The sequence below is a fragment of the Chrysemys picta genome, chromosome 4 (assembly GCF_011386835.1).
Source record: "Chrysemys picta bellii isolate R12L10 chromosome 4, ASM1138683v2, whole genome shotgun sequence".
Taxonomy (NCBI): domain Eukaryota; kingdom Metazoa; phylum Chordata; order Testudines; family Emydidae; genus Chrysemys; species Chrysemys picta.
Genome location: NC_088794.1, coordinates 137585552 through 137611142, shown reverse-complemented (window position 1 = coordinate 137611142; position 25591 = coordinate 137585552). Strand labels below are relative to the sequence as shown.

General features: G+C 40.9%; 1 protein-coding gene across 1 annotated transcript in view; it reads right to left on the bottom strand.

The window, feature by feature from the left end:
• ADSS1 (adenylosuccinate synthase 1) overlaps positions 1 to 23746 on the bottom strand; it is a 45383-nt gene extending 21637 nt beyond the window's left edge. The window contains exons 1-8 of the mRNA XM_005285808.5: positions 23490 to 23746; positions 9935 to 10037; positions 6330 to 6392; positions 5487 to 5537; positions 5031 to 5097; positions 4603 to 4710; positions 4152 to 4233; positions 3582 to 3708 (exon numbers count right to left, since the gene is read on the bottom strand). Coding sequence (XP_005285865.1) covers positions 3582 to 3708; positions 4152 to 4233; positions 4603 to 4710; positions 5031 to 5097; positions 5487 to 5537; positions 6330 to 6392; positions 9935 to 10037; positions 23490 to 23672 — 784 coding nt within the window. The 5' untranslated portion in view covers positions 23673 to 23746. The remainder of the gene's footprint in view (positions 1 to 3581; positions 3709 to 4151; positions 4234 to 4602; positions 4711 to 5030; positions 5098 to 5486; positions 5538 to 6329; positions 6393 to 9934; positions 10038 to 23489) is intronic.
• Between the last annotated feature and the right edge of the window lie 1845 nt (positions 23747 to 25591).

Here is a 25591-nt window from a genome sequence, read left to right as displayed (position 1 = left end):
GATTTAGGTTAGATATTAGGAAAAACTTTCTAACTCTAAGGGTATTTAGGCTTTGAAATAGTCTTCCATCAGTGGTTATGGAATAACTATCAGTGGAGGTTTTTAAGAAGATGTTGGACAAACCTAAGATGGAGAATGTCTTATTGCCCTTATATAAATCCATGGTATGCCCACATCTTGAATACTGCGTACAGATGTGGTCTCCTCATCTCAAAAAAGATATACTGGCATTAGAAAAGGTTCAGAGAAGGGCAACTAAAATGGAATGGGTCCCATATGAGGAGAGATTAAAGAGGCTAGGACTTTTCAGCTTGGAAAAGAGGAGACTAGGAGGATATGATAGAGGTATATAAAATCATGAGTGGTGTGGAGAAAGTGAATAAGGAAAAGTTATTTACTTGTTCCCATAGTATAAACTAGGGGCCACCAAATGAAATTAATGGGCAGCAGGTTTAAAACAAATAGAAGTTCTTCTTCACACAATGCACAGTCAACCTGTGGAACTCCTTGCCTGAGGAGGTTGTGAAGGCTAGGACTATAACAGGGTTTAAAAGAGAACTAGATAAATTCATGGAGGTTAAGTCCATTAATGGCTATTAGTCAGAATAGGTAAGGAATGGTGTCCCTAGCCTCTGTTTGACAGAGGGTGGAGATGGATGTCAGGAGAGAGATCACTTGATCATTACCTGTTAGGTTCACACCCTCTGGGACACCTGGCATTGGCCACTGTCGGTAGACAGGATACTGGGCTGGATGGACCTTCGGTCTGACCCAGTATGGCCATTCTTATGTTCTTAACCTGTCAGGGATGGTCTAGATTTACCTGGTCCTGCCTTAATGCAGGGGTCTGTACTTCATGACCTCTTGAGGTCCTTTCCAGCCCTACATTTCCATGATTCGATAGTCTGAAGACAAACCATCATTGCAGTCAGTTAGGTCAACCTGCAGCTCCTCCAGCTGTCACAGGTAATCATGCAGTCACCACACCAGATTAAAGGTTAGGTTTTGGAAGTATCATTATATGTGGCTCCCTCATACATGGTATTTGACAGTTGTGAAGACTACTCTCTCCAGTTGTTTTCTCAGCAGGACATGCATTTTGAAGGGATGATATAAGATACATTTCTTCCAGGTTTCTACACATCTTCCTGCTGAGAGGTGAATCCCTTGACATTTCAGAATACCAGAGTAAGAAACATGGGTGTTTTTTCCTGTGCTCAAGCATGAGACTAAAGGAGCCAGATTTGTACCCATTGCCAAGTATCCAACTCAGATTTCATAGCCTGCAGAATGATATTCTCCAGGGAGTGCTCATTTCATGTTCCTCATTGCTAAAGCTTACTTTGTCATGTTTCTACTACTGGAAATATAGGTGATTATACACATAGGTAGATCTCTCCTTGTTAGCTATAGTGCACCAATCATTTGTCCTCAGAGGTAGAGTCATAGGACTGGAAGGGACCTTGGAGGTCTTCTAGTCCAGTCCTCTGCACTCAACACTGGACTAAGTATTATCTAGATCAGGGGTCGGCAACATTTGGCACACGGCTCCCCAGGGTAAGCACCCTAGCGGGCCGGGCCAGTTTATTTATCTGCTGACACGGCAGGTTCGGCCGATCGCGGCCCCCAGTGGCCGCGGTTCGCCGTCCTGGGCCAATGGGGGCGGCGGGAAACGGTGCGGGCGAGGGATGTGCTGGCCGTGGCTTCCGGCTACCCCCATTGACCCGGAACGGCGAACCGTGGCCAGTGGGGGCCGCGATCGGCCGAACCTGCCGCGTCAGGAAGTAAATAAACTGGCCCGGCCTGCTAGGGTGCTTACCCTGGCGAGCCGCGTGCCAAACGTTGCTGACCCCTGATCTAGATCATCCCTGAGAAGATATTTGTCTAACCCACTTTTAAAAACCTCCAATAACGGAGATTCCACAACCTCCCTAGGCAATTTATTCCAGTGCTAACTACCCTGACAGTTAGGAAGTTTTTCCTAATGTCCAGCCTAAACCTCCCTTGCTGCAGTTTAATCCCGTTGCTTCTTGTCCTATCCTCAGAGGTTAATGAGAACAATTTTTCTCCCTCCTCCTTGTAACACCCTTTTATGTATTTGAAAACTGTTATCATGTACCCACTCCATTTTCTCTTCTCCAGACTAAACAAACCCATTTTTTTCATGTTTCCTCATAGGTCATGTTTTCTAGACCTTTAATCATTTTTACTGCTCTCCTCTGGACTTTCTCCAGTTTGTCCATGTCTTTCCTGAAACATGGTGCCCAGAACTGAACACATTACTCCAGTTGAGACCTTATCAGCATGGAGTAGAGTGAAAGAATCACTTCTAGGGTCTTGCTTGCCACACTCCTGCTAATACATCCCAGAATGATGTTCGCTATTTTTGCAACAGCGTTGCACTGTTGACTCATATTTAGCTTGTGATCCACTATAACCCCCAGATCCCTTTCCGCAATACTCCTTCCTAGACAGTCATTTCCCATTTTGTATGTGTACAACTGATTGTTCCTTCTTTAGTGCAGTACTTTGCATTTGTCCTTATTGAATTTTATCCTCTCTACTTCAGACCATTTCTCCAGTCCAGATCATTTTGAATTTCAATCCTATCCTCTAAAGCACTTGCAGCCCCTCCCAGCTTGGTATCATCCGCAAACTTTATAAGGGTACGCTCTATGCTATCATCTAAATCATTGATGAAGATATTGAACATAAGCAGACCCAAGACCAATCCCAGCAGGACCCCACCTGATATGCTCTTCCAGTTTGATGGTGAAGCACTGATAACTACTATCTGGGAAGGGTTTTCCAACTAATTATGCACCCACCTTATAGTAGCTCTAAATAGGCTGTATTTCCCTAGTTTGTTTATGAGACAGTCATGTTACCTAGGGTTACCTAGGGAGGTGGTGGAATCTCCTTCCTTAAAAAGCAACAGTGTCCTGTGGCACCTTAGACTAACAGATGTATTGGAGCATAAGCTTTCGTGGGTGAATACTCACTTCGTCAGACGCATGTAATGGCAGATAAAAACCTCTAAGGAAGGAGGAATGTAAGGTCAGGCTTGACAAAGCCCTGGCTGGGATGATTTAATTGGGGATTGGTCTTGCTTTGAGCAGGGGGTTGGACTAGATGACCTCCTGAGATCCCTTCCAACCCTGATATTCTATGATTCTATGAGACAGTATCAAAAGCCTGACTAAAGTCAAGATATACCACATCTACAACTTCCCCCATCCACCAGGCTAGTTTACATATATTGAACCTGATAAACCTTTCACTTTGGTTGGATTTAGGATGACAGAATTTGGTGTAAGGGCCCACAGAGGCAAAGCCACCTCCTTTAGCATATCTTGTAAAATCATCAGCCACTGCATTTGTGCACTGCTGCTATTTGTCTGAACAGTAATGTTCAGAATTATGAAAAGTGAAATAATGTTCTGGCCATTCTCTCAATAATCCCCAAATGATATAATAAGAGGATTTTTTTTCTGATTTCCTACTTTTAGCAAAGCTGATGCAAAGACAAATGAAAACAAGCCATCTCTCAGGAGTTAAACCTACTTTACAGGGTAACTTACCAAAGTCAATGTCAAGTAGTGCTGCATTGGCACCTTCAATAAGAATTTTCTTTGGGGAGCCATGAAGAGCTTCATACATAAAATAAACACCATCTCGGACCATTGGCCTTATTTTTTCAGCATACCCCTGAAAGTTTCAACAAAAATGTACAGTTCACCAAACAATGCTGCCAGAATGGCTGGAGCAATGAACAATATGGTCAGCTATAAAAACTCACAAATAATTCTAACATGCCAACCTCAAAACTACATTTTACCTGGAAAATAAAACAATTAGTTGTCATGCCATAAAAAAAATCTGCACCTGCATCGGTTGTATGATGATGTATGTATGTATTTCCTCAATATACTTTAATTTCTTATATCATTTTTGTAGTTTTACAATTTTTATTAATGTTTAGAAGAAATAGTTCAGAGAGATTTTCAGCTGGATTTATATTTTAACATTTTTCTACCTCCGTTCTTTTTACATCTTTATATATGCAGGAGGTCAGACCAGATGATCACAGTGTTCCTTTGTGGCCTTAAAATCTATGACTATATGAATCTTCCCCAATATTAAATCTTTACCTTTAGTTTTTTCAGTTGCCCTTCTGTGTCTATTTCCAAAGTGGGAAACATTGACTTGTATTGGTGTGCCAGATTCTTGAACCTGCAAACATAAAAAACTTGTATATGCAGAACTTGCAGTGGTTTCTGTTTTAAAAATCTTTGGCAACAATTCAGTTTGCATCATAAAATAAGCATAATAAAGGTTCTCCAGTGAAAACACATATGACTCACATATGAGTATAAACATCTATCCATGCCTTGATCATTTAAAGTGCTTGGAAGCTGTGCACAACACAAGAAATATTTACTTAAAATTTCCCCTCCACCTACTTCCTTAATTTTTTTTATTTAAAGGATTTGCACACAAACTCATACACAATAGTTTAAAAATGTCCCCTTATAAAGCCAACTTGTCATCCAAAATGTACCGTTCCTTGATGGACTATTTTAGAAGTATTAATAATTGTACCTTGAAGAAAATTCATCAAAGTCTGAAAGGAGGTCACAAATACGAAGGCCTGTTCGTGCAGCTTTAGAAGAATACGTTGGTCCAATTCCTTTCTTTGTTGTACCAATACTAATTAAATAAAGAAAAAAGTATGTCTAATGTGTATATAAAAATATGTTTTATGCTAGTGAATTTTATCAAAACTTTTCATTATACTACATATTAGGGAACTGTTCCGAAATGGAGATGAATATTTTATTAATAAAGCTCTAATTTTTTATTATTACAGACATTGAAGTTTTCCTGCTTCAATACAGATGCATAATTATTGTTACTATGCACTGTGTGCAGAATAGGCCTCAATCCTTGTGTCTGGCTCAGCTCAGCTAAGAACCCCCAGGATGGGAGGAGTGTGTGTGTGTGTAATAAAGGTGTTGGTATATAATTACTTTTTTCCCTCTTGTGCTTGACGTTGTACTTCTTGAAGTCCATCAGCTGCCTGGTGAAAGTCGAACACTGCACAGCAAAGGAAAACCACAGGAACAAGATGAGACACCCAAGGAGAAAAACATTTTTAAAAACAAAAATGCACAGGTATCTACAATTGAAATGCTAAGTGCAAAAGCCTTTGTGATTGTTGAATGCGCACTGTTCTCACATGAAGTATTACAGAATATTATGACAACTATAGTACAGAAATACACATTAGAAACTATAAATTGTATTAATATCTTACTAGTAAAGTTTATTCATTCCCTATAGTATGGGAAGAAACAATATTAGATACAAATACATGATTCCTTTTCAAGGTAAAATAGCAGTTTTGAAGGCATGTGTTGGGCCTATCATTTCCATTTCCTATCAGTCCTTTCTATGCTTTAATCTTCACTTTGATAAATACTTACCAATGTGTGCTCTATCTGATATGATGAGTCTTTTCTCCCAATCCTTTAAACCTGTCAACAGATATACATTAAAGACTTAAGATTTATATTCCACTGAGGTTGTCAGACTTGGGCATTTACTTTTAGTTTTCCTGAATCTTTCCTCTAATTCTCTTTCTTATTAAATGTATTGCAAATCCAGATGTATAGTTTACTTTAAATGGAATAGAAGTCACCTTGGTTAAAACATAGCTGGCTATGTTACCATTTTCTATTCATCAGCTGTTTTCAACAGGACAATACTTTTTGATTTTGGTATGGACAAAGGTATCAGGTATTCTTCATAATCCCATTATACTGTAGCACACATTCAATTTTTGTTATAAATTAAGTCAAAAGCTATTAACTGTGTTGTTGATGATAATACTTTATTTTTTTCCCAAAGTGCTGCCTGTCTACAAAAAAAAGCTTTAACCAAATATTTTAATTGTACCCACAATTTGTTCCCACCAAAGCACAGAATTTTCAAGTACAAACATTTCTGCACAGAAGCTGGGACGCAGAAATCCTGCCCCTATTGAAGTCAATGGGATTTTTGCCACTGACTTCAGTGGAACCAGGATTTCATTTTATCTTTTGTTGCAGCAAATAACTGCACCCATAAAATTCAGAGACTGTTCTTTAAAACTTGTCCATAAGACACTTACATGCTGTATTTTATCAGGACTGCTCTCTAAATTATTTTAAATCTGGAAAATTGCTGTAAAGAATATTTATGGCAAGTGGTCAAAATCTGGGTCTGAAATATACTTTGATTTAGCTACCATTATAAAAAAAATGTTTACAAAGTTAGTTGACACAAACCTTTCTTTTCATTTTTTTCAGCTTCTTCAAACAAGCCTGGTAAATGTATAACCACCCCATTACCTTTGGGAAAACACAAAAGATTTATTTTAAAAAGCAGGAGATAGAATATACATCCTTCAAAATGACTCATGTAAATCATCATATTTTGTACTGAAAAAAATCTTAGTAAAACTTCCCTAGGATTGAAGATTACCCTGTGCTCATCATTAACTGGTTTTAAGAACCATTGAAGCTAAATTCACATTTGGTATAAACAGGTGCTAAGTCCACTAAAGTCAATAGAATTGTACCTGCTTACATCAGATCTGAATTTGGGGTCTGATTCAAGGCCAACTGAAGTCAATGGAGTCTTTCCACTGATTGAAATGGCTTTTGGACCTCAATTTCTCCTTGGTTTAAGCTCAAAGAAGTCAGTGGACTTACACCAGGGACATATATGGCTGATATTATTTAAGTCTTCATCTTTCAAATGCATTTGGGAATGGGCGACAGGGGATGGATCACTTGATGATTACCTGTTCTGTTCATTCCCTCAGGGGCACCTGGCATTGGCCACTGTCAGAAGACAGGATACTCGGCTAGATGGACCTTTGGTCTGACCCAATATGGCTGTTCTTATGGTCTTATATCTTTACACTGAGCTCAAAATAGCTACTGTGATACATGAGCAATATCTTTTTCCTATAAAGCTGGAAATTAAGTTCCATAAACAATACAGTGTGTACTGGAGATGAGGAAGGATTAGAGACATCGTGGGCTGGAAACAGCTGCTACTTGCTTCTTCCTGGAAGCACCAGAAACACATGCAGTACCTGCTTCTCTGCATAAATCTAGATTGGTCATTAGTTATTTTCCATGCTAACTGGAATCAGAACCAACCGTATTTGTCACCAGAAAAACAAGTTTTACTTGATATATTTTAATATTAAAACTAGAGATGGGCTGGAACCAGACCCACCGATCTGAGCACCCCCAAAATTTGGAGAGGGAAAAGATTTAAAATCTGGGATTGGATCAAAGGGCTGTGCTGCTGTAGCATTTCAAATGTATCAGAGGGGTAGCCGTGTTAGTCTGAATCTGTAAAAAGCAACAGAGGGTCCTGTGGCACCTTTAAGACTACAGAAGTATTGGGAGCATAAGCTTTCGTGGGTAAGAACCTCACTTCTTCAGATGCACTTGCATCTGAAGAAGTGAGGTTCTTACCCACGAAAGCTTATGCTCCCAATACTTCTGTTATTTCAAATGTAGACACTACCTCTGTTCTCCCATCAGCCTAGGGTGGTTTTGTTTTTTATCTTTATTAATGATCTGGAGGATGGTGTGGACTGCACTCTCAGCAAGTTTGCAGATGACACTAAACTAGGAGGCGTGGTAGATACACTAGAGGGTAGGGATCGGATACAGAGGGACTTAGACAAATTAGGGGATTGGGCCAAAAAAAAACCTGATGAGGTTCATCAAGGACAAGTGCAGAGTCCTGCACTTAGGATGGAAGAATCCCATGCACTGCTACAGACTAGGGACCGAATGGCTAGGTAGCAGTTCTGCAGAAAAGGACCTAGGGGTCACAGTGGATGAGAAGCTGGATATGAGTCAACAGTGTGCTCTTGTTGCCAAGAAGGCTAACGGATTTTGGGCTGTATAAGAAGGGGCATTGCCAGCAGATCGAGGAACGTGATCGTTCCCCTTTATTCAACATTGGTGAGGCCTCATCTAGAATACTGTGTCCAGTTTTGGGCCCCACACTACAAGAAGGACGTGGAAAAATTGGAAAGAGTCCAGCGGAGGGCAACAAAAATGATTAGGGGTCTGGAGCACATGACTTATGAGGAGAGGCTGAGGGAACTGGGATTGTTTAGTCTCCAGAAGAGAAGAATGAGGGGGGATTTGATAGCAGCCTTCAACTACCTGAAGGGGGGTTCCAAAGAGGATGGAGCTCGGCTGTTCTCAGTGGTGGCAGATGACAGAACAAGGAGCAATGGTCTCAAGTTGCAGTGGGGGAGGTCCAGGTTGGATATTAGGAAACACTATTTCACTAGGAGGGTGGTGAAGCACTGGAATGCGTTACCTAGGGAGGTGGTGGAGTCTCCTTCCTTGGAGATTTTTAAGGCCCGGCTTGACAAAGCCCTGGCTGGGATGATTTAGTTGGGAATTGGTCCTGCTTTGAGCAGGGGGTTGGACTAGATGACCTCTTGAGGTCCCTTCCAACCCTGATATTCTATGATTCTATGAGAGGCGGTAGCTAGGTCGATGGCAGAATTCTTCTGTTGACTTAATGCTGTCTACACCGGAGGATAGGTTGGCTTAACTACGTCATTCAGGGTTGTGGATTTTTCACACCCCTGAGCGACCTAGCTACGCTGATGTAAGTTCCCAATGTAGACCAGCCCTAAGTAATCTGACTCAGGCCAACCTTTAGAGTACTTATAACAGTATGTTAGTGTAGTTTTTATGAGTTTGGTGTAAGGTTAAAGGAAAATTGCAGCTATTTTGATTAGTACAACATTGTAAAATCTCAGAGTAAGATGTATTTCATATAAGGAGTGTACTGTGACATCTACTCTTTCTAAAAGCTTTAATTACATTTGTCATTTCTTACATATTCCCTGTAACATCTATGTTGCTGACAAGTGGTATAATTAGGGACAATAAGCAAGATACAAACTATCCAAACATTAGTTTATTTGCTAAGGCCAAATATTCAAACTCAGATGCATAAATTGTGCCAAGAAAACCCAGGTTGTTCATGTAAAACAACCAATTTGCTAACAAGTGCATAGTTAGCACTTGGGTAGGCTCAGGTACTAACTTCTTTTAAAATCTGACCATTGGCCTCTATTTTTTTTAAATGGCCCATTAGTTTAGTTCAGCTATAGTACATATCCTGTTGAAAAATTATTCATGAAATGCAATTCATGCTAGAGATGGTCAGTACGTAGGAAATGGGGCTCGATACATTCTTAGGAATCCAGCTTCTGGTTTGCATTCCAGCTACCATGTTCAACAAGCCCAATGAATGCAAACAGTGTTGCAATGACATTTGTATCATGATGTTGTGACACAAAAATCATAACATTGCAATGTGACATCAGCCCAGAAGAGCACGCATTTCAAGAAGTATGGATGACAAGAGACTGCCTGGAAGATATTCTGCCAATTAAAGCACTGAATCTTGGGACCTATTTCTGAAATTTGGGAAAGGAGGAAAGGCTAGAGAAAAGTGAAAGGATCAGTTAGTGTATGTACAGATGTTTGCATCTGCAAAGCGCAGGCACATGTATATGCATATGCAATTTTATACATGCACATGTGGAAGACAAGAGTTGAACTCTCAAATAGCATAAAAAAAGCAAGGAGACAGAAAGGAAGATTTATATTTTCACAGTTTCTCTAATAATGGATATTAAAATGGCATGAATAAGAAATAACGGTGTGAAATGTGGCAAATCTTACAACTGTAGTAATAAAAATAAAAAAGCTGAAACCGAAAGAATCCTTACTCACAACCTTTCATGTTTTTGTTTGTTAGTTTTATAAAACCCTGATTATGATTGCCTTCCATGCAACATGAACTTTTGAACAGGATAAGATATTTATCTTACCAATAAAGGAAATTGCCTTTGGATTAATTATGCCACTAGGAAAGAGGTGAAAATCATATTCCTTCCCATCAACGACGACAGTGTGGCCTGCATTATTCCCACCCTGCAAAAGAAAGACACAAACTGATGATAAAGGACATTATAATGTCTCTCTACTATTGTAGCTAAAGATTTGGTAGTTTGATCTTTATTATTTCTGCATTCATGTCTTATTTTAGTTTTTCAGTTATGCCCAGCTTTCCCAAGCACTATAGTCTGGTTACATCTCATATGGATTTTATTAATTTTGAAATATGAAAATGGGAAACTGCTTGTTTTTGACAGTTTTTGGTCAAACTCTGTTTTTATTATTTTGTTTGTTATTTGGAATTATTCTACAAATGGTTTATATGAACATATTTTAGCCTGCAGATTGCTCACCAACTCTTTCCAGTGAAACTATTTGCTATTCGATATTTCCCCTATGTGATTTGTCTCTCGAAACATATTTGATTGGGTGACAGACTCTAATAGAAAGTCACAGTATGGTTAAACTCCTCAAATCTAAGTCAGGCACCTAGGACAGGATATGAGTAACTCCCAGTTAAGTCACTCATGTCTTGCAGTTAGAGAATAGGGGGGAAATTTTCAAAAGTGCCTAAGGCCAGGTCTACACTACCCCCCTAATTCGAACTAAGGTACGCAACTTCAGCTACGTGAATAACGTAGCTGAAGTTCGAAGTACCTTAGTTCGAACTTACCTTGGTCCACACTCGGCAGGCAGGCTCCCCCGTCGACTCCGCGGTACTCCTCTCGCCGAGCTGGAGTACCGCAGTCGACGGCGAGCACTTCCGGGTTCGACTTATCGCGTCCAGACTAGACGCGATAAGTCGAACCCAGAAGTTCGATCGCTCGCCGCCGAACTACCGGGTAAGTGTAGCCAAGGCCTAAGTTACTAAAGAACCTAAGTCTCATTTTCTAAACTCATTTTCTAAACTTGTCTTAAACTTGCACTTAAAAGCCTAAGTCTAACTGAAAGTGAACCTTGAAAGCTAATGGCCAGATTTTAATGCTGTTTAGGCACCAAAACACACCCAGTGACTACTGGGATTTTCACAAGTGTCTAGGCATCCAACTCCCAAGTAGTTTGCTCAAGAACACCACAGGACATTTTTTCCCCTTCAAGAGCGGATCATGGGTGCCTGGAGCCCTCACAGCTATATTAATTGTGTTATAGGATGTGTATTCAATATTACAGTCTCGGAGCATTCAAAACCCATGAGTAAGAGCCCCCAAATCATGGGATTGATTAAAAAAAATCATGAGATTTAATAAATATTAAATAAATAAAGGTTGGGTTCTCTTTTAATTGCCTTCTGGGTTTTGAGCCTTTAGGGTGCACTCAGGTCACATTTGCAAGCTTTTCTCCAGAACCATGAGGACCAAAAACTTGTTGCTTTTAATGAAATCAGAGATTTTCAGGTAATTAGATAGCTCTAGAAAATGGGGCTTTAATAAAAAACATCAAATGTCACAAGACTCGTGACAAAAGGGCAAGAGTTGACAACACTGTGTATTCATTTCTATATGGCTATTATATGAAAGAAAATCTGAGGTATTTTAGTTTATTTTAATGCATTTTATGTATATTAATATGTACATAATGTTACCATTATGTTACTTATTTTCATTTGTATGTTATGTGGAATTTCAATAAATTCTAGCCCAAAGGCTGCCTTCTTCAATACATAATTTTATTTAAAACTTTTCCAGTTTTAAAGATTTTGGAGTTTTGGCCTATCTGTGATATTGTATTCCTGTATCAAACTTTAACCAGTTCTGCAATTTACAGCACAACAACATGCCTCACATTAGCTCTTCTCATCCTCCCAATACAGTTTTAAAATATTGACAGAGAAAGAAAGAAGGAAGGAAAAAGGAGAACATGGAGGCGGGGGGATGGGAAAGCATGATGGAGGAGGAAAAAGAGAATGGCAATGCATAGAGAGCCTTTGGCATGGGGGGAAAGGAGGTACACGCAGAACTCCTGGTTTGGGGGGGAAGAGGAGAATGGGGAAGTGGAGGAGGCATACAGAGCTCCTAGCATGGGGAAATGTGAGTGCACGGAGCCCCTGGCATGCAGGAATAATGGGGAACCCTGGCTGGCATGGAGGGAAAAAGGGGATGGGAGGGAAAAGGGGATGCACACTGAGCCCCTAGCATGAGGGATCTTAGCATGGAGGAATGGGGGGCACACAGAGCCCCTGGCATGTGAGTGGATTGCAGGGAGTCCCTAAACAGAAGGGTATGCGAGGGTCACACACAGGGAGCTTGTAGGGTGGAATGGAGGGATACTAGGAGCCCCTGGAGCATGCAATGAGCTTGGCCTATAGAAGCTATGAGGTGTGCAACTCCCTACTTTTATATATTTTTTTAATACTAAGATGTTGAAATCAGAACAAAATGTTTCAATCTCCTAAAACCTAATGAGCTCATCATTAGTATGATAAATAAATACAAATACACACAGCTCGAGACCTGAGCAAAGCTTCTGACCTGTGAAAGAATATACACAAAATATTTCTAAAGTTAATATCCTTAACTGCAGTGCTGTATTTCATACTTCGTACTTGTAAGGTTAAATAATTCTTGGTTGTAAATAGAAGCCCTCTTTACCTAGAACAAAACCCAAAAACTGGGCTGCAGAAGATGGGAAGAAAGCAACATATTCAAAGTTTGTTACAGCCCATTCACTCAAAATCCTAAACAGGATAATTAGACATCCTGATGAAAATGAGCAGAACCGAGGAATTAAAACCGGAACAGCATAAGATGTCTGCTCATCTTTAGCCCTTCTCTTCTGCAGAAGTGTAGTGGTGTTCCTGTGGGGAGTAACATGACCTAAGGAAATGAACATTGATTTTCTGATATCTGTAAATAAGTAGGTAACAGCTAGCCAGTCACGCAACAAATGAAATAAAACAGATGTCACTTGATCTTAATTTTCAGCTGTTTTCTTCTAATGATTATATTGGATAATACATTTAGTAGATTTTATAGATGATATTGGAAATTAGGCTTGTTTTCTTAGGAAGCTTTGGTAACTTTAAACCTGACGTTCTCGTTCTGTATTTATAATCCAGGTGGTCCTGACATGATCTCATTGGTACCCAAAGGAGAGGCCTAAATTTAAAACAGCTGTGTCACTATGTTGTTCTAAATCTATAACAATCTGATGTACCCTATATATATTTATTGCTGCTATGAAAATATCACCACAAGCACCAGAACTGCTAAAACAACTAATTTTAAGTTTTGATACTGTGCCATTCCTTACACAACGTGTAAATTCCTTTTATTGGATAGCTATAGAAACAAGTGCTAAGAGAAGATGGCACCTCCTCCTTCATGGGTTTTAGTAGTAATGTAAGCCTACTGAGGTACATCAGCTAGGTGGCAGTGCACTTCCTCTCTTCTCTTCGCTTCGCTTGCGCAGTCTGTTATCGATGCGTATGAAAAGGCTGACAAGGCATCTATGTGGATTGGGATTTCCACACGAGCTAGCTCACCCTGGATCTCTTCACGTAATCTCCCCTGGAATCGACAGAGCTGGGCTGATTCATTCCATTCTGTATCAGAGCCAAATTGCCAAACGTGGGTGGTGGAGGAGCCAGTCAGTCCCTGTTCGGGCCATAGTTTTCGCAGGGCTCCTTCCGCCAAACAAGCGTGGTGGGGGTCATCAAAAATAGAGGAGAAGGCCTCAGGGCTGCCCAGAAGGGGGGGGGGCAAATGGGGCAATTTGCCCCAGGCCCTGGGCCCCGCAGGAGCCCCGCAAGTCCTGGCCCGGTGGCGGTCCGGGTCTTCGGCGGCATTTCGGGGGCGGGGGGGAGGGGAGGGCCTTCAGTGCTGCCGATGACGCGGAGCGACTGAAGGGCCCCCCGCCGCCGAAATGCCGCCAAAGACCTGGACCGCCACCGGGTGAGTACAAGCGCCACAGCTCCCCCGTTTTGCCCCAGGCCCCCTGAATCCTCTAGGCAGTCCTGGAAGGCCTGGAGGAAGGTGTCCCAGTTTGACAATGTTGGGCTCTGTCGTTCCACTAGGGTGAAGCCCACTGCAGTACCTCTCCCATCAGAAGACTTTGGCCTCATCAGTGGAGAAGAACTGGGGGCAGAGCAGGAATAGCAGGCAGCACTGGTTGAAATTTTGCTAGTCTCCTTTGAAATGCTCTAGGAGGGGGACTATTGGCCCAGGTGTGCTGTTGCAGCACCTGCCTGTAGTACAGTGTTCTCATCCCACAACCAGGCAGCCTGCTCTCTCAGTACCTGGTTCTTGGCGGCATATTATGCCAGTTGGGCTCGTAACATGGCATTTTCATCAAGTAGCTGGGTGGTCTGCACTTACAGGATCTGGTTCCCAGACAAGAGCTGGACCACTTGTGTCTGCAACATGGGGAGTTCCTCCTGTGGGCTGTCACCCCATTCCATTGTGTTTAGGGTCCCTTGGGACATGTTGGGAAGGGGGCAACCCACTGCCCCAATGTCCCACAGGGACAACCTTCTCCACAGGTTAGGGATGGTCCAGGCAAACCATCAGGATCCTGGGCAAAGGAAGGCAGGACTAGTGGCAGGAGTTTAGGATTCTGGAACTGAAGCTAGGGGTCACAGCCAGTATCAATGTCAAGAGTCAAACTGAGGGCCAAGCTAGAGTCAAAGTCAGGAGTTAAGCCGAGGGTCAGAGACAGAGTCAGGAATCAGGCTGAGAGTCAATACCAGGTCTCAGGGTCTGTGTTGGTAATTCCAGGGGTCAATCAGGAGTCAGAATCCAAGTTAGAGCTAAGGTCAATACCAGAAGATCAGGGACAGAGAAGCAGGGCAGCTAGTAAAGGATCCATACTGTTATCTGGACACTTCTTGGGATGCTCCATGGGCTTATATAGGGACAAGGAGCCAGTCAGGGATGGCTAAGACCACTGTCAATCAGACCCCTTGAAGTGTAACTTCATGTGGCATCAAACATCTGTGGATTGTGGGTTACAGGGAGTAGCCAGGTTATAGCTGGTGGCAATGTGGGGATGCTGGGTTCAAGTCCTGCTAATCTTTACACTTCCATCTGAATCCCAGTCTCTCCCCTAGATTTTCTTATTTGATAACCTTTCAACACCTCACTTGATAACATCTGATACACTTTATATTAACGTGCTGTTCACAACCTCTTCTGTCCAAATGAGTTAGTAAACTGCTGGGTCACAACTGAGAAATAATGAAAGATTATGGGATTTATATTATCTGTTTCAATTACAGCACTTGGCCTTCGTTACTAATATCACCCATGATTTTTATCTCTGTCTACCCATGCCTGACATTCCGTTTATTGTAAAGCTGAGACAATTCCTAACTGGAAAATAAAATGACTTGGATACAGGTGATTTCTCTACAATTTTCCTATATATCCAGAGAACAAATAATAATAGATAGCACTTGCCCTGATGGTAGATTTTTGTAAGCCATAGATATTTACAAACTTTTCCCCACTGCTTATGGAACTGGGCTAACTCTTACAGCAGCTACCTCCACTAAACTGGAGTTCTATCTCTACTTCCCATTCCTAAAGGAATTCTGACATGAGTTGATATTTACTCCTTCGCATAACACAAGAACTAGGGGCAACCAAATGAAATCAATAGGCAGTGGGTTTAAAACAAAGGGAAGTATTTTTTCACACAATGCACAGTCAACCTGTGGAACTTCTTGCCAGAGTATATTGTGAAGGCCAAGACTATAACAGGGCTCAAAAAAGAATTAGATAAGTTCATGGAGGACAGATCCATCAATGGCTATTAGCCAGGATGGGCAGATATGGTGTCCCTAGCCTCTGTTTGCCAGAAGCTGAAAATGGGCGACGGGATGGATCACTTGATGATTACCTGTTCTGTTCATTCTCTCTGGGGCACCTGGCATTGGCCACTGTCAGAAGACAGGATACTGAGCTAGATGAACCTTTGGTCTGACCCAGTATGGCCGTTCTTATTTCTGAATTTTGCTTTATGAGTTAAATTTGTGGGGCCAAATTTTCTTTTGCTCTCCACTAATACACATTCAAAAACCTGGATTTGTGTATGTAATCTCACTTGTATGCTTACACAAAACTAACTGTAGTTAGGGTCATTAAACTTATTTGTACATAAACTGCATTTTTGTGCTTGCTTCTTTGGGTTTGCATATACAATAAGATTTGCCCACATATCTGGCAGGCATTTTAATTAAGGGAGATTGAAAACGTGTCCCCTAGAATTGTCAATGATCATAGCTAGGTAACAATCTTTCATGTGTATAGAAGCACAAAAGTAATTGCTGAACTAGAACTAGAAGAGACTCACAAGGATTTATTTTGTTGTATTCTGCAAACCATAGGGGTTAAATCCTGACCCTACTAACTTCAATGGAAGTTTGTTACTAATTTCAATTGGGTCAGACTTTTGTCCTAAAATTTCATTTTTGAAGCTAAAGTTTTTAACTGTTCTTGCTGTAAAACTGAGATGAATTACAGGGCAGATGTCGTAAGTATGCATTAAAAAAGAAAAACCCTGAAACAATGTGACCAAAAAGGTTTGGGATTCAAGCATTCCTTTGAAATTTAATATTGCAAACACAGAATTGCAGAATCTGATTTTTCTACCAGGGTGACTGTAGACTTCTCATGTGGATATGGAGAAGCTGCAGCTGACCTCCAGAGTTCCTGACTGTCCCTGCTTTCCACTTTTTATTTAGTCCTTGTGACTTCTGCTTTATTTCCCCTGGCTGAGACCTGTGAGAATCTGATTATGTGGATTTATTAATGCAAATCTGTGACACTAAAAACTCTTGTTAAATGTTTGATAAAAATTCCAGTTGGAATCCACACTAATTATTTTTTTTTAATTGTTATTTTAAAGGGGATCCTGAAAAAACAAATTTGGCCCCAAATTTAAATTCTATTAAAAAGAAAGGAAAATACTTTAAAACCTTAGACCAAAAAATATGTTCCCACGACATAGATTTGATTCCAGCAGAAGCAATTGTTTTAAAAGAAAGAAACATTCCTCTGCCATCAGGGGTGTAGACAGCTTTTTTTGGGAGGGAGCTAAAGTTATACAACAATAATAACTGTTGAATATCACTTTAATGAGAGTTTTGTACCATAACTAAATTTGTTTACTTTTAATAAACTGAGATAAATGAACTTCTGTTCTAAATTCAGTGTTTCCTTTATTTATCAGAGTGGATAAAAATCAATGATTTTTAATAAATAAATAAATAAATAAATTAGATATTTTTTATTTAAATTGATTTTTTTTATAAAATGCTTTTTGAGGAAAAAACCCTATATAAAGATAATGTATCTTAATTAAAACTATTGCTCAAAGATATCTCATCATGAATAGGGATTATAAATTCTAATTCTATAGTCTGAGACAATATATTCCTGTAATGTTTAAGAAAAGTTTTGTAAATGAGTTCCAATAAATTTGTGGATTAGGGACCCAATCCTATGGAGTTCTAGGGGCTTCTGTATAGATTATTTAGGTTAATCTTTCTATCTACCCAAGGGGATTCAGTGCTCAGTATAGAAGATACCATCAGAGATGCTCAGTTTTGCAGTTCTCAAACTGTGGATTTGTCTCTCCGGAGATAACATGCGTGTTAACAGTAAAAATGTTTTTAAATAAATAAATAATATATAGAGGTGAGAAATAACAGACCTCAACCCTATTGACCCTCTGCAAATTTGTGTACACAGAGTCTATCCCTTAACTCTCTAAAAGTGCAGAGTTTCAAAAAGTTCAATGAATTGAAGATTGTTGGGGGCAGAATAGATCTGGACAAGAAGAAGTCTGGAAATAAATGTGAGAAGGGAGGGACAGACAGTAGAATCAAAAGTGAAACTGTTTGAACAGCATATTCCAGAAGTCTTGAGGTCTTTCTGAGTGTAGCCTTCATTGATTTGAGCTCTACCATACCATTCTCTCACTAGAAGGGAAAACCTATAATGGCAGCAAGCCATAAAAGAGACCCAGTTTGGAAATATTTTAATGAAGTTCCTCTATCTGTGGGTAAGACAGACATGCATGTAAAATGCAAACAGTGCAACAAAGAAATGCAAGGCCTGGTTGCCCGAATGAAACAACATCATGAGAAGTGTTCCTTCTCAGGAGGAAGCTGCATTGAAGATGATGAAAGGAACATGTCTGAACATAAAAGATCTTCAGGTTGGTAAACTTTTTTATTTCATACTTCTTTCTTAAGGACTGCCTGTCTTCCTTCTGGACTATTCTTGAATTCTCATGTTTGAGCAAAAAATATAGTTGTTACTCTATGGTACTATCATTTTAGATGCAGTTGTGATTAAAATAAAGAGCTGAAATAGGCAGAGCTTCCTTTTACAATTTCACCTTTAAAGTAGTACTGAGTGTCAGTGAATGCAATGAGTAATACTAAATGAGCAGTATGGTAATAATAATTAAATAACTGCATTGACTTATTTTGTTTAGGGGAATCCATCCTCAACATACAGGATTCTGAAGACTATCCACCTTCAAGATCACCATCATTTTCTATAGTTTCAGAGTTATCTGCCAATGATAGTGTTTCAGTCACATCATGTATGTCACATAGCCACAGTATATCGCCTGTAGCAAAAAGAAAAAAAAAATCTCCATCATCATCCAGAAACAACCATAGATAAGTTTGTGATAAGAACCAGCAGATTACAAAAAGAGGTAATTCATGAAAAAATTGCCCAGTTTGTTTATGTAACAAACTCTCCTTTCCGTATGATTGAGAACCCACACTTCATTAACATGGTTCAGTCATTAAGACCAGGACACAGTCCATCCAACAGAGCAGATGTCGCAGGCAAATTGCTGGATAAAGTGTCTGAAAGAGAAATTGAGCAGTGTGCAAAAGGGCTAGAGAGTAAAATTGTTAACCTGAGTCTTGATGGGTGGAGCAATGTCCACAATGATCCTGTTGTATGTGAATGTCTTCCTTACAGAAACAATTGATACATCAGGAAATGCACACACAGCAGAATACTTACAAGAAGTAGCAGTAAAAGCTGTAACAAACTGTGCAAAAAATTCAAATGGCTAGTACGCACTTGGTCACAGACAATGCTGCAAATGTATCCGAGAGGAGAAGAAATTATTTAGAAGAGAGTCCCAAGCTAATAACATACAGTTGCGGTGCTCATTTGATGCACCTCCTAGCTAAAGACTTCAGTGTTCCAGAAATAAAGGCTAATGTTGTTGAAATTGCAAAATACTTCCGTAACAACCACTTTGCAGCAGTTGCTCTGAAAAAAGTGGGATGAACCAAGCTAACTCCCCCACAAGACGTGTGATGGAACTCAGTAGTGGACTCTTTTGAGCACTATATCAAGAACTGGCCTAATCTGATGACAGTTTGTGAACAAAATCATGAAAAAATAGATGGCACTGTCACAGCCAAAGTTCTCAACTTTGGGCTTAAGAGAAATGTTGAACACATGCTGAGTACCCTGAAGCCTATTTCTGTAGACTTGAACAAAATGCAGGGAAATAGCTGTTTTATTGCTGATGCTGTTGAAATTTGGAAGGAACTGAGTGAAATCTTAAAAAGAGAAATATGCAAGGACAGAGTTAAATTACAAGCATTAAAAAAAATGAATGGGACAAGCACTATATCCAGCTCATTTTCGTGCAAATATTCTCAATACTCGGTACCAGGGTCAAATCTTAACTGCTGAAGAAGAGGAGTTGGCTATGACATGGACATCTAGCAATCATCCCTCCATAATGCCAACTATAATAAACTTCAGAGCTAAGAAGTATATGTTTGCTGATGATGTTTTAAAGAAAGTCACACCAGTGAACTGGTGGAAGTCACTTAAGCAGTTGGATTCAGAGACTATTTTAACAGCAGTAGCTTCTTCTGCCGGTATAGAAAGAATATTTTCTTCCTTTGGACTAATTCATTCCAAATTGAGAAATCGTTTGGTACCTGAAAAAGCAGGAAAGCTTGTTTTTCTTTTCCAGATTATGAACAAACAGGAAAATGAAGGTGAAGATGACTGAGTTAACTGCAGAAGCCAATATTTTAAGATTCTCATGTTGACCTGTGTGACATTGTCAATTTATTTATTTATTTTTAAATATTTCATTTAAGTATTTTAGTTAAAAACAATTTTAACAAAAACAAACCTGATTTGAATTTAGTTATTCAAGTTTTTTAAAAAATTCATATGCTTGTTTTGTTAAAATATTATATGTTTGCGGTTGAAGAAAAAAATCCAGAACACTTAACGTTGTTGTTTTAGTTAAATAAAACAATTTAAATGTCTGTCTGGTGATGTTCTCCTCCTAATACAGCATGGCAAGAAAATCCTCCAAATATTAACAATTAACCTTTTGAATTGGAGATAGTTCGCCTCCCAAATGACTTCATAAATGTCTGCTTCAATTACCTTTGGTAAATGAAATAACCAAACAATCATTCATTTTCTGATATAGCTGTAAAACTAATCTGAAAATTTCAAAATAAATCACTTTAAAAATGTATAGTGTGTACCTTCTAAAAATGAAACCTACATCTATCTCTGAGTTGTGAAAAATATGTATTAAGGTTATAACAACCAACAAGAAAGCACTTTTATGTAGAAATCCATGATTAAATCAAGTCTTCCTGACTATGATTTAAATCATGATTTAAATCAAATCCACCCTGCTATTTACTAATGCAATCCTGAACAACCCAAGTCCCAGTTGTCTATGCCCAGAGCCTGCAAACCAAACATTGCCATACTGAGAACCCGGGCCCTGACTCTGCAAACACTTAAACATGTGTATAACTTTACTGCCATAAGCAATCCCCACTGAATTCTCATATGAGTCAAGTCACACACATGCTTATGTGTTTACAGGACTGGCTCCTTGAATGTGAAACTGACTATAAACAAAAGTGAAAAAGACTTTGCTTTTCATTGCCAATGATGAGACATATGCAAATAGTAAAGAAACAAGATAGTCAAAATTAAACAGGATTTTAAAAATTCTTTCCATTTTAATAATCTATAGTGTTACTATTAACTCAAGCTACAATGATTTATTCACAATATATGATTAAGTTGACAGAATCTTTTTAAAATGTTGTCCTCTAAATAGCAAATTTGTAATCAAGATTAGCACTTTAAATATTTTATTTGGAAAAAGACCACTTTTAAGTTAAAGCACCTTAAGCTGTCTACTTCTACTTTTTTGCCACTCAAATATAAAAAATTTCTATTCTGATTTTATTTTTCCCTTCAAAGTGATTAAAGTCTTCCCTCAACCACCACCCATTAAGACCCGAATCCTCCAGCCACATATACACTGTGCTTAACTTTATTACCATCTGTGGTGGTACTACTGACAGTAGTAAAATTAATAAAAAGTGTGTGTCCAGATCCAGTCTTAAGCTTTTCAAGCCAATTCCCTACCCCACTCTCCTAAAGTGGTTCTAAAACCAGGGTATATACTGCTGCCTATAAAAGTTTACAGAGAAACTTGTGGAGGAACCTTAAGTATATTCATTTGAATCACATTCATTAGTCTCCATTTGTAGGGAAAACCTCCCAAGGTAATTCAAGATCCAGCAGCTTACCATACCAACTGAAAATACTTTACCCACATTCTTAATATTTAACTCATGTGTCAAAGTTTATTTACTTAACATATTTAATTAGGAAATGTCCTTGGGGTTATCTCAGTTTGAAGGATATCAGTGCTTTTCACTGCTTGCCCTTGTGCATTTTAAAACAGAAACATTTCATATAATCTGTTAACTGAGCTGAACTTGTATGAACACAATCAGAATAAAATTTATAGAAATATTTATTATAGCAGTTAAAAGACAACAGAGAGACATGGTGGGTGAGGCAATATCTTTTAATGAGCCAACTTCTGTTGGTAAGAGAGACAAGCTTTCCATCTATACAGAGCTCTTCCTCAGATAAGCATTAGTATGTATATTTGCATAAGCACTTTCATGATTCATGCTTTGACTATCTTTTTTTTAGGTAATTAAGATTATGTATATTGGATACAATGCCCACATTCTTAGGTTTTACTAAACAAGTCTCTGTGTTTTGAGCCTCTTTGAACTATACTCTATTTAGTATTCAGACCAAATCAGAAATAAATCTAAGCAAAGCAGTGTAATAAGTTCCATGAACACACAAAATACTTCAAGTGGCTACTTCCTTTCTCGATTTTCACTATACATGTTCTATTTCAAAAGATTTTTAAAAGGAGTTTCAAGCAATTCTGTAGGAAATAAGATCTGCCCATCCAAAATGCATGGCCTCAAAACTGAAGAGAACTCCTAAGATTTATTAGTGACTAGTCTTTGAACTAGTTAGTAATTTCTCCCTTACACAATAACAAAACTGGAGTAGTATTAAATCCATTAAGTGCAAGTGGTCAACTGAGTGGAAATGGCTGCTAAACGAAAGATCTTGGGACCTGCTACATATAATTACAGAAATGTAGGGCTCCAGCAGAACCCAGCCAGATGAATTTTCCAAAGGGGAAGCATCCATGGATCATGAGGACACAGTGCAAGGAGGGGAGAGGGCAGGCCACCGGGAAACTCTAGCTGCTCCGACCTCCGGTCACCTTAGGCAACCTTTTCTCCAAGCGGCAATCATCTGACACCTGCTGCATGCATCCCCTCCCCAGCCAGCCGATGGGTCGCTATCAGACGGCAGCAGACGCCTTGCTCAGACACTGCCCATGCCTGTCTGAACATCGGGATCTTGTGTCTCTTATCATGAACGGTCAGCTATTTATATTTATAGTTCAGGACTTTTTCTTTCCCAGTGACATTTTAATCTGCAACCAGAGGAGGGGGAAGGGTCCCAGCCCAATCCTGGAGAAGAATCACACCTCCTCCTCGAGCACAGAGGCAAGGGAGAGAAAGTAAAACAGGGAATGAGAGAGTGGGGGGAAAGAGGAGAGAGAAACAATGCGAATGTGCTGAAAAGAAAAGAGAAGAGAGAGAGAGAGAGAGATGGCAAAGAGATGGCAGAAACAGAGAGATAAAGAGAAAGATATCAGATAGATATCAGAGATGGAGAGATGGCAGAGGCAGATAAAGATCAGATACAGACAGAGATCAGAGATAGACAAAGAGAAATATCAGAGATGGACAGAGATCAAAGATAGACAAATAAAGAGAAAGATATTAGATAGATAGATAGATAGATTAGATAGATAGAATGAATAAAAAAACTGGAGATAGAAAGAGAAAAGGGGGAAACCGAAAGGCAGAGAAAAGGGAGGAAGAGAAAAGGGATCCGGGAAAAGGAGAGGAAGGAAGATGCCAGAGGGGGGAAAAGACAGAACAAGAGCTAAAGAAAAGCGAGGCGAAGAGAAACGGAAAACCGGAGGGAAAAGCACAGTAAAGGCACCAGGGTAAACACGCCAGGAGACAAGCAAGACGCCACAGAGCAGAAGAGAGCCACGGAGCTGCCCCCTGCGAGCCACCATGGCCCCGCTCCCCGGCCGCCGCCGCCCTGCACCCACCTGGCACCTGCAGACGATATCCGCCTCGGTGGCCAGCAGGTCAACCAGCTTCCCTTTGCCTTCGTCCCCCCACTGCGCCCCCAGCACCACGGTCACTCTGCTGCCTCCCGGCTCGCTGCGCGCCCGCTTGAGCCCCGCGCTGGGGTGCGCGGCGCGGCCGTTGGACGCCCGGCTGGCGGCCATGGGGCCTGCCTGGCTCGCTCAGCGCCGCCCGCCCCGGAGCCCAGCTGTGTGCGCGCTCCCCCGCCGGGCCCGCCGCCCCTTTAGCCGGGCCCCGAGCCCGCCCCGCGCGCTGACGCGCGAGCCACCTGCCCATGGCCCGGCCAGCCCGGACCGCGGGAGGGGTGGGGGCGGGCAGTGAGGGGCACCCGGGCTCCGAGACCGGCTCGGGACATACACACACACGGGACTGTCCCTAGACACGCTACACCCACACACACATACTCCCTCTCCAGCCTGAGGCACCAGGGGTTGTGTTACTGGACAACCCCCCCACACCACCACCACACACACACTCCCTCTCCAGCCTGAGGCACCAGGGGTTGTGTTACTGGACAATCCCCCCACACCACCACCACACACACACACACTCCCTCTCCAGCCTGAGGCACCGGGGTTGTGTTACTGGACACACACTCACTCTCGCCTGAAGCACCAGGGGTTGTGTGTTACTGGACACACACACACACACACACACTCGCTCTCTCTCCCCCTCTCCAGCCTGAGGCACCAGGGGTTGTGTTACTGGACACACACATACACACACACACACTCTCTCTCCCCCTCTCCAGCCTGAGGCACTAGGGGTTGTGTCACTGGACACACGCACTCGAGCCTGAGGCATATGAGGCTGTGTCACTGGGGACAGGGGAATCATTTCAGGCAAATTCTGTCTGTGTGAGGAGGGTGGCAAGGGTGTGTCATCATATATAATGTTATACATGATTATATTATATCCTGAAAATGCTGGAATGGTGGTGGAGCAAAAAGTAGAGCATATGAACCTATTAAAAGTCAGGGGAGGAGGAATAAATGTCAGAAGGGCAACTGCTGCCTTTTTTCCCCATAGCAAGTGACATCCCTGACTGGTGACAGACAGACACTCCAGCCTGTGGTAGACAGGTGCTGGAACTAGAGGTGTGGGGGGTGTTGCCACACCCCTTAGCTTGAAGTGGTTTCTGTAATATACAAGGTTTACGGTTTGGTTCAATGGCTCTCAGCACCCCCATTATACAAATTGTTCCAGCACCCCTTGAGGGGGCTGTGTCACTGTAGGGCTCACACATGCACATTAATACCTGAGACGCAAGGGATTGTGTCTGTACGGTGGGAGGGAATGGACATAACAGCTTTTGGCTTGAGACTCATGGGGCTGTGTTGCTGAGGGAAAGGTGGATGGAAGAGCACAGAACACGTTCCAGTCTCATGCACATGGTTCTCTATCATTGTGTGAGTGTGGCTTGGTGTGTGTTGAATACTAAACTTTCTTGGTCACATGGACCCATATGAATTTGTAGGACCTGGGGGATGGATCACACAATCTTCACACTTTCTATAGAAATTACACGATTCCTAGTATATTTAGAATGATTTAGGCTCATATGCACACACCCAATCTTGTCTACACTGAGGTTTTTCTCAAAGTCTTCTGCCTAAGATAATAGTTAAGAACGTTGAGATTTAAATTAATTCCCTATCTGTCAAAGCATTCAAGAAAAGAAGAGAGGGAGTGTAACAGACATGGAGCTGATATGTAATGATGTACTGAAACATAACCATTTGATGAACATGATATGTGACTGGTCAGTGAGGGGAAGGTATTGTATATTGGAATTACTAGACTTTCCTGTATGAATGCTTAATAGGGGACTGTGGGAAGAATAAACAGTAAGGCAACACAGTGGTTTCAGATAAGCAACCTCCCAGCAAACATTGTGGGGCAGTTACCAAACAATGGCAGGTTTCCAAGCTCTGACTAGACAAAAGCGACACAGCTGTTATATCAGGCTTGGAGGCTAGGGATCAAAACAACACTAAACAGTTACAAAGCCTTCTGAGGAAAAGGAAGGGAGTGAGTTGCCAGGGGCTGTGCAGGGTGTTGC